General features: G+C 43.1%; 1 protein-coding gene across 1 annotated transcript; it reads right to left on the bottom strand.

Annotated features, from left to right (window-relative positions):
* Nucleotides 1–669: 669 nt before the first annotated feature.
* Nucleotides 670–14,132, bottom strand: CDK5R2 (cyclin dependent kinase 5 regulatory subunit 2). The gene is made up of 3 exons (XM_033944138.1): nt 13,508–14,132; nt 10,195–10,215; nt 670–866 (listed from the first exon to the last, which is right to left on the bottom strand). The coding sequence occupies exons 1-3, from the start codon at nt 14,130–14,132 to the stop codon at nt 670–672; spliced, it is 843 nt and encodes a 280-aa protein (XP_033800029.1).
* Between the last annotated feature and the right edge of the window lie 965 nt (nt 14,133–15,097).

The raw sequence follows: 15,097 nt of genomic DNA, 5'->3' as shown, positions 1-15,097 counted from the left end.
GGAATGCTGCACGTCGATCAGTCGGGGGTTTTCAGGATACGGCGGGATCTCCAGGAATTTTCCCAAGACCACCTTAAAACGAGGAGTCCTGGGGTTGGGGGGGGGGCTTATGTTTTTTTTTCCGCTACCCGCCCCGTGGCTTTGATCTTTTCCTGGCTGGGACCCGCCCACTTTTACGACGTGCTGTTCGCTTCCGGTGTGGGCGGGACCGACGCTGGAGGACTGAAGACGTCAGCGTGTGGGGGGGGGGGGGATATTCAGCTGAATATCCCAGTCATTGAATTTGACTACGCGTAGGCTCCATTACTGAGGCTTACTCCTGTTAGTAAAATAGAACTTTCATACACATTCTAGCTTAAGTGGGAATTATTGTTTGATATTATTGTATGAAGTTTTTCCACTTGGGAATTTCTTTTTTAGTGTGTTAACTCAATCCAGAATACAACATATGGACCCAAGGACAGGGCAGAACAAGGAAGGTAGACTTTGGTGAAACCTCTGACTCCACAGAAACCTTGGGGAAAAAGAGAAACATAAGAGGGAGAGGACGCGGGGCTGGAACAGTGCAGGGACATCCGACTACCAGATCCCAACAAGGGAGGAATCAGTAGTCTTTAATTTATCAAAAAATATCCTTATTGAAACAGAAGAGACAGTTCTTAAAAAGGTCTATCCTTTATCCCTTCTAGATGTATTTCTGAGTTTCAAACGAGAATGGATCTGGAGCTTTTCTTTAGATCTTAGAGAATTTTTTGGCACTAATAGTGCTTCCCCCTCCGACTCCAAAGTACGAAGTAAATCCAGGTAGATTCCACCAGTTCCCTCTATTTCTACCTTTAGAGAGCTAGTCTTGAGAGATGTGGAAACTGTTAAGACACAAATAGAGCACCAGAAATGGACTAGCAATGTCTCGACACAAGAGTTTAAAACATAATAGTTATTAGGAGAGCTGATAAGGGAGGGGTCATAGATGGATGTTGAAGATTATGACATGGAGATGTTACGTCAATTAAGTATAGACACCGATTATCAAGAATTAGATTCATCTACAAGACATCATTAAAGCCCTCACTTTGGATGCATTTGAGAGACGAATTTTAACATGTCAAGAATTTTTGTTCCTCAGTGAAGAACAACTTAAAATTCCAGTCATATACCTTTTACCAAAAGTACATAAAACCCTGAAAAACTCTCCAGGAAGGACGATTGCTTCCAGCAGGTGTTCACTGTTGGAGCCTCTGTCTGTATTTGCTGATGTCTTTTGGAATCCTAAAGTGAGGTTCAGTTTTTCCTACATTAGAGATTCATCAGATTTTATGATGAAACTGTCTGCCATTTCAGAGATTGAAGATGTGACACTGATTGCGACCCTTGACATCAAGTTGTTGTATACAGTAATTCCCCAAGATGAAGTTTTGGAGATTTTGAGAAGAGAATTAGAACTAGACTCAGCCGATAGGCGCATTCCTACAGATTTGATCATTTATTTGATTGAAATGGCGATGAAAAATAATTTTTTCATGGCCAAAGATAAGATCTGTAAACAAATCTCAGGGGTGGCGATGGGTGCCACAATGGCCCCATCCATTGCGACTCTCTTCATGAAGTCGTATGAAGAGCGATGGGTACAAGACAGTGAGTTTTCAAACAAGATCAAGCCATGGGTTCGCTACATAGAGGATGTCTTTTTGTTATGGAGAGGATCTGAGGAAGAATTGGCGGATTTTGTGAGTTGGTTAAATGAAAGGCATCAGAAAATACAGTTCAACATGTACATGGTTTAAGAAGAAATATCCTTGGATCTAATAGTTAAGAAAACGAGAGATGGATTTGAAACTCGTGTGTTCCATAAACCTACAGATAGGAACACTTTCTTACATTTTCTAAGTTGCCACCCTCAGTCACTCAAGAAGGGCTTACCTTTTTCGCAGTTTCTTAGATACCGGCGAAACTGCTCTACATTGGAGGAATATAAACAAGCCAAGGAATTTAGTGCAAATTACTTAATCGTGGTTATCCGTGTAGAGAGAGTTGCTCTTCATTAAAAGACCAGTGAACGAAACAAAACCACCTAAGTGTCATAAGATATGGCATGGGGGCAGAGAGAGTAGCCTCTATTATATGTAAGCACTGGACTGTTACATCCTCTCTTTAAAGAGCTAGAGGTTAGGATAGCTTACAGTTGATTGCAAAATTTGAAGGAGCAGCTCTGTCCATTGGTCACCAGAGAAGATCGAGTAACAGAGGGTTGACACACCAAATGTGGTAAATGTAAGACATGTGAGAACACTCTTGAAGTGCAAGGAAAATTTGTTCACGCCATCACCAAGAAGGAGCAATTGCGACCCAACACATCTTGTGACACATTTTATGTGGTCTACATCATTTTGTGTCTTTGTTTAAAGATGTATGTGGGCCAAACATCCAGACCATAAGAATGTCTGGTTTGGGGAACATCGGAGTAGCTTATCATAACTAATCTTTTTTCCTTCTCAGCCAACAGACATAAGAGAAGCACACACTTGAACTTCGTTTCCCCCCCAGTTAGAGGATGTAAACTCAAAAGACACCACCAATACCTTCTCTCACACCAAGCAACATTATAGGGTAAAGATCTAGAACAATTGCTTACGCCTTCCACTTATGGGGAATTTAGGAAACGCCTAAAAACATATCTGTTCCTGAAGTATCTAGACAGCTGACTCGTTCAATTCTTTCTCTTCAATAACGGTTCCCTTGAACTGTTAACCACTATCTTTCTCCTCTGTTAAGTTCATTCAATTTGTACCATCTTTTAATCTTTGTAAACCACATAGAACTTCACGGTCCTGCGGTATATAAAAAAAACTGTTATTATTATTATCATGCACTAAAATGGATGAACCGATTGTACCCCACTGCACCTCTCATAAACATTCTTTGGATGTGTTGAGATGTTTCATAATAGACCATGTGCCACCAATTAAACCCATAACGTTAGCGCTGTGAGGATGTGTATGTGTGTGGGAACCCCCCACTACATGTACAAGTCCTTGCTCTCCCGTGGGGAGTGGGGGGAACCCCCCTACACTGAAAAACTCCCGAGCACCGAGAGCTGAATGGAAAACGTTTTCAGTGTACTTTGGGGGGGGGAGGGTTCCCCCCAAACCTCCAGCAATGGGAGCACGAGGACTTATACATGTACTGGGGGCTCCCCCCATACCCCTTCTCATAGCACTTATAAGGCTTTAAAGTGTCGGGACCAGCAGCACACATACGTCCTACGTACAATTGTCAGCGCATCTTTGTTGGCGTGCCTATGTCTGGCGTGCTTTAGTTATGGAACCGTGTTTCTCAACTCAGTCCTGGAGTATTACATTACATTAGGGATTTCTATTCCGCCATTACCTTGCACTTCAAGGCGGATTACAAAAGAATTATCCAAGATGTATTACAACAAGAACTTACAAAAAAAAAAAAAAAAATTGGTCATTTTCAAAAAGAGTGAGTAAGGTTATTTGTTTGGGGTATAAGAACATAAGTAGTTGGCTTTAGTGAGAGGTGGAGTTTGAGACTTGCGGTATTATTTCTTTTTGCAGAGTTTTCTTGAAGAGTATGGTCTTTATTTCTTTTCTAAAAGGCTTGTGGTCGAGGGATGCCGTCAGTAGATTGGCGATTTGGTTGTCTAGTTTGGCTGCTTGAGTGGCCAGGAGGCCATCATATAGTTTTTTCCGTTTGACCTCCTTAATTGGGGGGTATGAGAATGGGGTGTGAAATTGCCTATGTCTGGTTGAGGTGTTGTGGATGAGGCGGTTATTCAGGTAGTTTGGACTGTCTCCGTATAAAGTCTTAAATAGTAGGCAGTAGAATTTAAATTGTATTCTTGCTGGGATCGGAAGCCAGTGCAATTGGAGATATGCTTCTGTAATGTGATCATGATTCTTTAATGAGTAGATGAGTCTTAGTGCTGTGTTTTGGATAGTTTGTAGTTGTTTTGTTATGGTTGTAGGGCATGGGAGGTAGAGGATATTACAATAGTCAAGTAGGCCTAGTATTAAGGACTGAACTATGAGCTGGAATTGAGTTTTCTCGAAGAATTTCCGAACTTGTCTTAAATTTCTCATGACTAAGAATGACTTTTGTATTGTTTTATTGATTTGCGGTTGCATGGTGCAGCATCTGTCGATAGTTATTTCTAGCAGTTTTAGGGTGGTTTTTACGGGGTAGTTGATTGCGTTGATTTCAATGTTGGTTATAGTTGGTATTTTGTTATTTTCTAGGAGGATGAATTTCGTTTTATCTGGGTTCAATTTCAGTTTAGAAACATAGAAAAAAGCAGCAGAAAAGGGCTATAGCCCACCAAGTCTGCCCATTCCAAGTATCCCCTCCCCTGAATTTACTCCCTTAAAGATCCCACGTGAGTATCCCATTTTCTCTTAAAATCCGTCACGCTGCTGGCCTTTATCACCTGGAGTGGGAGTCTGTTCCAATGATCCACTACTCTTTCGGTGAAGAAGTACTTCCTGGAGTCGCCATGAAACTTCCCTCCCCTGATTTTCAGCGGATGCCTCTGGTGGTCGAGGGTCCTATGAGCCAGAAGATATCATCTTCTGACTCGATGCGTCCCGTGATGTACTTATATGTTTCAATCATATCTCCCCATTCTCTTCTTTCCTCAAGTGAGTACAGCTGCAATTTTTTAAATCTTTCTTCATACATGAGATCCTTGAGCCCCAAGACCATCCTGGTGGCCGTTCACTGAACCGACTCGATCCTCAGCACGTCCTTTCGGTAATGTGGTCTCCAAAACTGAACACAGTACTCCAAGTGAGGCCTCACCATGGCTTTGTACAACGGCATCATAACTTCAGGTCTCCTGCTGACGAAACCTTTGAGGATACACCCCATCATTTGTCTTGCCCTGGAGGAAGCCTTCTCCACTTGATTGGCAACCTTCATGTCCTCACTAATGATCACCCCTAGGTCGCGTTCCGCCGTGGTCCTAACCAAGGTCTCACCATTTAGTATATAAGTTCTACGCGGGTTTCTCTTACCCAGGTGCATTATCTTGCATTTTTTGGCATTGAAGCCTAGCTTGCCAAGTAGTTGACCATTGCTCCAGCAGCAGTAGATCGTGTGTCATATTATCAGGTAATAAGCTTTTGCCTACTATGTTGCAAAGTTTGGCGGCATCGGCGAACAGTGATACCCTTCCTCTAAGTCCTTGCATTTGTGATCTTTCATCCAGGTTGCTATTGATTTTAGTGTTTGGTATATTGTGTTCGTCATGGAGAGTTCAGGTTGATCGAAGGGTATGAGAATGGTAATGTCATCGGCATAGCTGTAGGAGGTTATGCCTTGTTTGTCCAGGTGAGAACTGAGGGAGGCTGTATAGAGATTGAAGAGAGTCGGGGATAGAGGGGATCCTTGGGGAACTCCGCAGGGGTTTGACCAAGGTTCAGATTTTTGTTTGTCTGATTTTACTCTATAGATTCTTGATTTAAGGAATCCTTCAAACCATGTGTATACTTTATCTGTGATACCTATTGTATCCAGGATTTGTAGTAGAATGTTATGGTCCACCAAGTTGAATGCAGCGGTAAGGTCTAGTTGTATGAGCATCATTTTTTCTCCTGTGCTGAGATGTTGTCTGGCTGTGTCCAAGAGAGATCCTAGTAGTATCCTCTATCCATCAGGTTTTCAGGATATCCACAGTGAATATGCATGAAAGAAATTTGCATACAATGGAGGCAATGTAAGCAAGTAACGTTTATGCGTATTCATTGTGGCTATCCTGAAAACTTGACTGGCAAGGGGGTATTCCAGGACTGAATTGAGAAACACCGATCTTAAGCCTGCAGCAGCAGGGACCAGATTAGGAGAGTAGGAAGGTCTATCAAGAGAAGGAAATAATCCCCATGAAGATCTCAGCACTTGAGCACTGGTTTGGGTATTTTATAGGTTTGTTATTAATTACTCATAGTTTATTTATTTGCAGATGTTTTATTTTGATTTATTTAAGTCTGTCTAGTTTTACTATGCATGTCATGGTGTTATCCGCATAGACGTTTGATATGCGGACTACAAATGTTTTAAATAAAAAATAAATTCTGATTGAAAAGAAAAAAGGAGGAATTTCTGTGTTGACACATTTACATTTTCTTATCATGTAAAAATTCACTCATTAAAGAGGGGGAAGGGAAAAGGGACACTAAAATCCGTAAGTATCTCCAAACTCTGATCCTTATGACTTCCGGTTAAATTAAAACAGAAGGCATTTGTATTTTAAAAACTGTCTGGCTACTTCTATAAAGGCATAGTTTAATTTTGAGAAAAAGAGAAGGGAGTAACAACAGAGCCACTTCTGCCCCAGCATGGTAGCAAACCACTATAGACTGAGAAAATGTAACACACAGCCTATGGTCACAGGATATTAATGGCAGATAAACTCTGCTTAAAACAGCAGCTGCATGAATGAAACTGAGCCCAGCGATTAGTCAGAATCATCATCACACGTCACACTTAAAATATTTTTATAATTAGCAGCAGAAGATCTCCTTAGCAGCTGATACCACACACACAGTCAGGGTCATCTGTGGTTATAGAGAGTGCAAGGGAGAAAGGGGGCAGACATCGCTCTCTGTCCACTGTCCATTCGGTAGTAGTCACGGTGCAGTGGGTGGGGTGTGGATGATGGGTGGCATGTCACACGGGCTCCAATTCTGGCTCAGGATTCTTCTGCAAACAGTAATCTCTCAAGCACCAAACTACAGAACCAAATCTAGGGAAGTGGGATCTCTGGGGTTATAGTGAATTGACACAAAATCCTGCCTCTTGGGATCTGAAATGACAGCACCCACCAGTCTAATGTCTGCATTTTATCAACTGGTATTATTCAGGAAGGTAGAGGAGAGAGAAAGGATGCCCACCTAGCAGACTACAGGCAACACGGTAAAGCACTGGACACCATGGGAGAAATTCTATATATTGCATCAAACCACGTTCATGCTGAATTTTTGCCACAAAAAAGGTGTTCTCACTGATGCAAGATGCCAAAATGGGGCAAAACCAGCAGATCCGGGTGAAAACACACTCACACGCCCATTTCTAGAATAGCACTTGTGTTTCTGCATGGATCTGCAAAGGAGCATGGCCACGGTAAAGGAAGGCTAGGGGCATGCCCTTCAAACACAGTGTTATCACATTGGGGGGGGGGGGTCCATTTACAAAGTTGAGTGTGAATCCTGGCACCAGATGCTATGATTCCATTGGTTCTCAAACCTGCCCTGGGGGACTCACAGCCCGTTGGGTTTTCAGGATATTCCTAATGAATATGCATGAGAGAGATTTGCATATAATGGCATCCAAATCAGGCTCATTAAGAATATCCTGAAAACCCAGCTGGTTGGGGATCCCCCAGGAAAGGTTTGAGAGCCATAAAGGATGCGGATCCTGGAAGGCCCATTGCAGAATACCATTCAGTGCCAAATTCTGCATGCCATTCATAGAATTTCCCCCTAAGCTATTCTCACATTCGTCATGCTTTTCTTCTATTTTAATAATTGTTTTTTGACTTTGTATTTCTATTCCCTAGTTTAATATCATGGTTTGGCGGTATAGAATAATAAATTATTATTATTATTCTGCAAACATTGATGACTTTATCTCTTGCTACATTGCCACTATAGAGCGATTTCAGAAGGGCAAATCTATATACTAGAGCAGGCTTGTCCAAGTTCAGTCCTTTAGGGCTGCAAGCAGGCTAGCTTTCCAGGATATCGCTAATGAATATGCATGAGAGAGATCTGCATGTAAATCTTTCATTAGGGATATCCTGAAAACCTAGCCTGGACTAGGTATTAACCCTGCCAATGTTTAGAATAATGACACACAATCTTACGTGTAGAATGCAAAGTTGCATACACAGATTATAGAAGAGTGTCAGTTGCAGGCCTAATTTAATATAATAATTAGTAAACTGATTGCGGCTTTAACTACCAATTATTTGGCTATACCATTCTCCCAGGGGAGCTCAGAATGGTTTACATGAATTTATTCAGGTACTCAAGCATTTTCTTTGTCTTTCCTGGTGAGCTCACCATCTATCTAATGTCCTGGGGCAATGGGGGGGGATTAAGTGACTTGCCCAGGGTCAGAAGGAGCAGCGTGGATTTGAACCCACCACCTCAGGGTGCTGGGGCTGTAGCTTTAACCACTGCACCACATTCATCCATTAGTTCTCAGTTGTGCACCTAGGTACTATTAATCGAGATTCTGCAAACTGGGTGTGCAAAATCTACAGCACAGAACTATAAGGGGGGCATGGAAAGGTCAAAGCTGTGTCTGGCACTTATGCATGCAGGTTACATTAGCATTCTATAATGGAATCTAGGTGCCTGCATTCAGTTATAGAACAGGCTTATTCCATGTGGCCTTGGGATCTCCTATAGACTGGCTGAATATAGCCTGTATACCAGTGGTTTTCAACCCAGTCCTCAGGACACATCTAGTCAGTTAGGTTTTCAGGATATCCACAATGAAAATTCATGAGGTAAATTTGAATAGAATGAGAGTAGTGAGTAAGTGAAGTTATCTAAGCAAATGGGAGTAGTGAGTAAGCAAATTTATCTAAACGAGAGGTTAGTAAACAATTTTATCTAAGCGAATGAAAGTAGTGAGTAAGCAAATTTATCTAAGCGAATAGGAGTAGTGAGTAAGCAAATTTATCTACGCAAATGGGAATACTGAGTAAGCAAATTTATTTAAGCGAATAAGAGTAGTGAGTAAGCAAATTTATCTAAGCGAATGAGTAGTGAGTAAATGAATTTAAGCGAATGGGAGTAGTGAGTAAGTGAATTTATCTAAGCGAATGGGAGTAGTGAGTAAACAAATTTAAGCAAATGGGAGTAGTGAGTAAGCGAATTTATGTAAGCGAATGAGAGTAATGAGTAAGCAAATTTATCTAACCAAATGGGAATAGTGAGTAAGCAAATTTATCTAAGCGAATGAGAGTAGTGAGTATGCGAATTTAGCTAAGCAAATAGGAGCAGTGAGTAAGCAAATTTATCTAAGCAAATGGGAATAGTTAGTAAGCAAATTTATCTAAGCGAATGAAAGTAGTAAGCAAATTTATCTAAGGGCTCCTTTTACAAAGATGCGCTAGCGTTTTTAACACACGCACTGGATTAGCGCGCACTAGCTGAAAAACTACCGCCTGCTCAAGAGGAGGCAGTAGCGGCTAGCGTGTGTGGCATTTTAGCATGCGCTATTCCACGCATTAAGGCCCTAACGTACCTTTGTAAAAGAAGCCCTAAGCAAATAAAAGTAGTGAATAAATGAATTTATCTAAGCGAATGAGTGTAGTGAGTAAATGAATTTAAGCGGAGTAGTGAGTAAGTGAATTTATCTAAGCAAATGGGAGTAGTGAGTAAACGAATTTAAGCGAATGGGAGTAGTGAGTAAGCGAATTTATGTAAGCGAATGAGAGTAGTGAGTAAGCAAATTTATCTAAGCGAATGGGAATAGTGAGTGAGCAAATTTATCTAAGCGAATGAGAGTAGTGAGTACGCAGATTTATCTAAGCGAATGAGAGTAGTGAGTAAATGAATTTAAGCGGATGGGAGTGGTAAGTGAATTTATTTAAGCAAATGGGAGTAATGAGTAAACAAATTTAAGCGAATGGGAGTAGTGAGTAAGCGAATTTATCTAAGCAAATGTGAATACTGAGTAAGCGAATTTATCTAAGCAAATAAGAGTAGTGAGTAAGCAAATTTATCTAAGCGAATGAGAGTAGTGAGTAAATGAATTTAAGGGAATGGTAGTAGTGAGTAAGTGAATTTATCTAAGCAAATGTGAGTAGTGAGTAAACAAATTTAAGCGAATGGGAGTAGTGAGTAAGCAAATTTATCTAAGCAATTGGGAATAATGAGTAAGCAAATTTATCTAAACGAATGAGAGTAGTGAGTATGCGAATTTAGCTAAGCAAATAGGAGCAGTGAGTAAGCAAATTTATCTAAGCAAATGGGAATAGTTAGTAAGCGAATTTATCTAAGCGAATGAAAGTAGTAAGCAAATTTATCTAAGGGCTCCTTTTACAAAGATGCACATGCATGAATATGCATGAAAGAAATTTGCATACAATGTAAGCAAATAACGTTTATGCGTATTCATTGTGGCTATCCTGAAAACTTGACTGGCAAGGGGGTATTCCAGGACTGAGTTGAGAAACACTGATCTTAAGCCTGCAGCAGAAGGGAGCAGATTAGGAGAGTGGGAAGGTCTATCAAGAGAAGGAAATAATCCCCATGAAGATCTCAGCACTTGAGCACTGGTTTGGGTATTTTATAGTTTTGTTATTATTTATGCACCAGATTAGCATGCACTAGCTGAAAAACTACCGCCTGCTCAAGAGGAGGCAATAGCGGCTAGCTTGCATGGCATTTTAGCACATGCTATTCCGCGCATTAAGGCCCTAATGCACCTTTGTAAAAGAAGCCCTAAGCAAATAAAAGTAGTGAATAAATGGATTTATCTAAGCGAATGGGAGTAGTGAGTAAATGAATTTAAGCAAATGGGAGTAGTGAATAAGCAAATTTATCTAAGCGAATGGGAACAGTGAGTAAGCAAATTTATCTAAGTGAATGAGAGTAAGCATATTTATCTAAGCGAATGAAAGTAGTGAGTAAGCGAATGGGAGTAGCGAGTAAGTGAATTTATCTAAACGAATGGGAGTAGTGAGTAAATGAATTTAAGCAAATGGGAGTAATGAATAAGCAAATTTATCTAAGCGAATGGGAACAGTGAGTAAGCAAATTTATCTAAGTGAATGAAAGTAGTGAGTAAGCCAATGGGAGTAGCGAGTAAGTGAATTTATCTAAGCAAATGGAAGTAGTGAGTAAATGAATTTAAGCAAATGGGAGTAGTGAATAAGCGAATTTATCTAAGCGAATGGGAACAGTGAGTAAGCAAATTTATCTAAGCGAATGAGAGTAGTAGTGAGTAAGCGAATGGGAGTAGCGAGTAAGTGAATTTATCTAAGCAAATGGAAGTAGTGAGTAAATGAATTTAAGCAAATGGGAATAGTGAATAAGCGAATTTATCTAAGCGAATGGGAACAGTGAGTAAGCATATTTATCTAAGCGAATGAAAGTAGTGAGTAAGCGAATGGGAGTAGTGAGAAAGTGAATTTATCTAAGCAAATGGGAATAGTGAGTAAGCAAATTTATCTAAGCGAATGGGAACAGTGAGTAAGCAAATTTATCTAAGTGAATGAGAGTAAGCATATTTATCTAAGCGAATGAAAGTAGTGAGTAAGCGAATGGGAGTAGCGAGTAAGTGAACTTATCTAAGCGAATGGGAGTAGTGAGTAAATGAATTTAAGCAAATGGGAGTAATGAATAAGCAAATTTATCTAAGCGAATGGGAACAGTGAGTAAGCAAATTTATCTAAGTGAATGAAAGTAGTGAGTAAGCCAATGGGAGTAGCGAGTAAGTGAATTTATCTAAGCAAATGGAAGTAGTGAGTAAATGAATTTAAGCAAATGGGAGTAGTGAATAAGCAAATTTATCTAAGCGAATGGGAACAGTGAGTAAGCAAATTTATCTAAGCGAATGAGAGTAGTAGTGAGTAAGCGAATGGGAGTAGCGAGTAAGTGAATTTATCTAAGCAAATGGAAGTAGTGAGTAAATGAATTTAAGCAAATGGGAATAGTGAATAAGCGAATTTATCTAAGCGAATGGGAACAGTGAGTAAGCATATTTATCTAAGCGAATGAAAGTAGTGAGTAAGCGAATGGGAGTAGTGAGAAAGTGAATTTATCTAAGCAAATGGGAATAGTGAGTAAGCAAATTTATCTAAGTGATTGGGAGTAGTAAGTAAGCAAATTTATCTCATGCATATTCATTATGGATATTCTGAAAACCTAACTGGCCTGGTGTGTCCAAAGTACTGAGCTGAGAACCCCTGTTCTATATACAGAGCATATCGGACTATCAGCACTGAATATATGCAGTTTTTAAACCTTACAACCAATGATTAAAAAAAAAAAAAAAGTAATCACCCCCTGGACTGAAAGTTGATCTATTATCATTCAATTCCTCTTTGTTTAATTATGGCTTGGCTTTTTAATCTTTGTAATTTGCTTCTGGATGGAGCTGTAGTAATTGAAGCGAATGAGAGCATGATTTGGCTCCAAATCGGTCAATATTGTCGTTTTTATTTGCCATGTTTCTCCTTGCTCAGGAATAATTGCAGACGTCTTTTTGTGCTTAAAAACATCGATTTATGTGCAGAAACAGGCACTTATAAGGTTACTCAGAAGCATATACTGTATGCATAAAAACATTCATTGGCAATTACTAGAAGGGGGAGCTGAAAAGTTCTCAGCCCAGCCAAGAAGCGGTTATGGCTCAACCAGTGATCTGAAACAATGCCAAAAACCAGAATTTGGAAAGTTGGTTGGTTGGGCTGAGAACTTTTCAGCACCCCCCTCGTAGCACATATTTTCATGGTGTAAGCATGGGCATTCCTGTGTCAATGTGTGCACATATATTCGAAAACATGCCTAGATCCAGGAAACGTTTTTAGCTGCCTCAGAACAGCTATTTGGAGTGTCCTATATGGCGTTGCATGTGTGCCTAAGTGCCCCTTAGTCATAACCAAATGTCCTGTGCATTTACAGAGCTTTAACTTGCAGCTGGATCCCTCTGGGATCAGTGATGCTTCCTGAACAGTGCCAACCTCTGCCTTTGGGAAGCAAGCAGTGCCATTCCTCTTTGGAGGTGGAGCTCCGTTAAGCCGCCAACTGTTCCAATCTGAAATGTACTAGGATCGATGTGTATCGAGCGAAAGAGAGGAAAATGTCCCAATGAAAACGTCTCTCTCTTACTCATCTCCAAGCGCACTACACCAAAGTTTACTGCACAGAGAAAAGGAGAGAAATAAAAAAATAACCTTCCTTACAATGACCCTGTAGGTAATTTCTCTGCCCTCCCCCCCCCCCCCCCATTACACAATTTCATAAACTTTCTTAGAATTTATTCAATTGTGTCTCTCTAACCCCTTTGCAGATAGCAGCCGCCTTTGGGGGTCTAGAGAAGTCAAGAGAGAGCCGCGGGCCTTCTGTTTCAGCACCACGGTCAGCACCGCATTCTGCAGCGAGGGAAGGAAAGGGTCAAAGCAAGGAGGGCTTCCCCACCCTCCATGGTCAACCCAGAGCATATCCAGTGGCAATTCCTCTGTTGTCCTCAAGTGGATCATAAAAGAGAGAAGCTGAAACCAAAGCGTTCAATGGCTTGGAAACAAGCAAGGTAGCGGCTTCCGCGTTATAGGAGGCCAGGGCAGTCCGTTAGGGCCTGGGCTTGGCACGTCGCACACCTACCCTCAACTGTAGGCATTGAGCAAAACGAGAAGCCACAACCTTTGCACCTGGAGAACGTCCCTTGCCGAGTCCTGCGCCAGCACCGCGGACAGCTCCCTCTCCCTCGGCCCGGCTTGCGCGCGATTTTCAGCGCTCCAGGGTCCAGGGCCCGCCCTCGCCCTTCAGCTCCTGGAAGAGCTGCGTGAAGTAGCGCGGGTCGGCGTTGATCTGCAGCATCTTGGCACTGGTGCGTTGGATGATGCCCAGGCAGCGCTCCCAGAACGCCTCCTTGCTGCCCTCCACCAGGAAGGGCTTGAGCGGGTACGAGATCTCGTTGCCCATGTAGGAGTAGGCCAGGTAGAGGCAGGTGAGGAAGGCGGCGTGCAGCTCGGCGGCGCTGCCCAGCTCGGTGCCCACCGCCTCGCGGCACAGCAGGTAGACGAAGACTAGGTTGGCAGGGCTGATGAAGCCCTGCTCCTGCCAGCCCTGCAGCAGGAGGGCGCGGTCGACGGCGCGGAACCAGCCCGCCACCTCGGCCGGGCTCAGCTCCTTCAGGCGGTAGCAGCGGCGGCACAGGAAGTGCGCCAGGCAGCGCAGCAGCTCGCCCGTGGACGCCTGCACCAGCACCCTGCGCGGGGAGCTCTCCGGGGCGGGGACGGGCTTGGCCTTCTTGGCGCTCCTGCGCTTGGCCGAGGCGGCCACCAGGCGCTTCCAGAGCAGGACGGAGGGGCGCCGCAGGCCGCGCTCGGGCTTGCTGCGGGCGGCCCCCGGGGGCAGCGAGAGCGCGGTGCCCATGGCTACGGCGCGGAGCCCTGCACACCTCCGGCTCCGGCCGCGTCCCGGAGCTCACTGAGCTGCCCGCCGCTGGCTCCGCCCCCGTTCGCTGGACGCCAATAAAGGCGGGGAAGGAGGACCGTGCAGGAGCGGAAAAGGGGAGGGAGCAGGAAACAATCAGGCAGGGCTGGTGCTGCGGTAGAACCGCTGGTGGGATGGGTGATCAGGGCCCCCCCTGCTCACAGATTAGAAAATGCTCTGCATGGAGTGATGAGTCAGGGTAGATGACGAAGGGAGGGAGAGAGCGGGTACAAGGAAGAATTGGGGAGGAGGGAGGGAGGGAAGATGGTGGTGAGATAGTGCCCCATATGTGGCATTGCTTTTAAACATTATCATTATTATTTCAAAGAGATTCTCTAATGTGAAAACCAAGGAAAGAACGATGGACAGGTCTGCGAATACGTAAGAGAGCAGTCGTCACATCACATCTGGATGGACTGGAAGGGCGATTATTTGTGCCAGTTCGTTGTAACTGCAGCCATGATGAAGAAGGAAAACTGGGGTAGAGTGCCATTCCGATTTGGGACAGGGCACAGGGAGGAGAGAAGGAGGTTGGGGGGGCATCGCACCTCCCAAATGCTGAATGGGGAGAGTTGAGTCCCTGCAATTAGGGAGATGTTTGCTTGCAATTCTTGGGAGAGACGAGCTGCAGAACTGGTGTGGGCGACCTCAGGGGGAGATGCTGGACTGGGGGACAGCAGAATAGTGAGGCACCGATGACAGGGACCATGCATTGTGGCCGATTCAGTGCAAAAAGCCACAAGAAGTCCTAGACCCCCGTCTGGAAAGATAATAATAATAATTTATTTCTTATATACCGCTCACAGATTTAGAGCCGATCAGGGCCTTAGGCTCCTCCCACTGCTTCCCAAGATGCAATGGGAGGAGGAAAGACCATCATTTGCAGCACAGGGCCCTGTGGGCAA

The sequence above is a fragment of the Geotrypetes seraphini genome, chromosome 5, assembly GCF_902459505.1.
Source record: "Geotrypetes seraphini chromosome 5, aGeoSer1.1, whole genome shotgun sequence".
NCBI lineage: Eukaryota > Metazoa > Chordata > Amphibia > Gymnophiona > Dermophiidae > Geotrypetes > Geotrypetes seraphini.
Note: the sequence above shows the minus strand (reverse complement) of the source record. Positions and strands in the feature narration are given on the sequence as shown.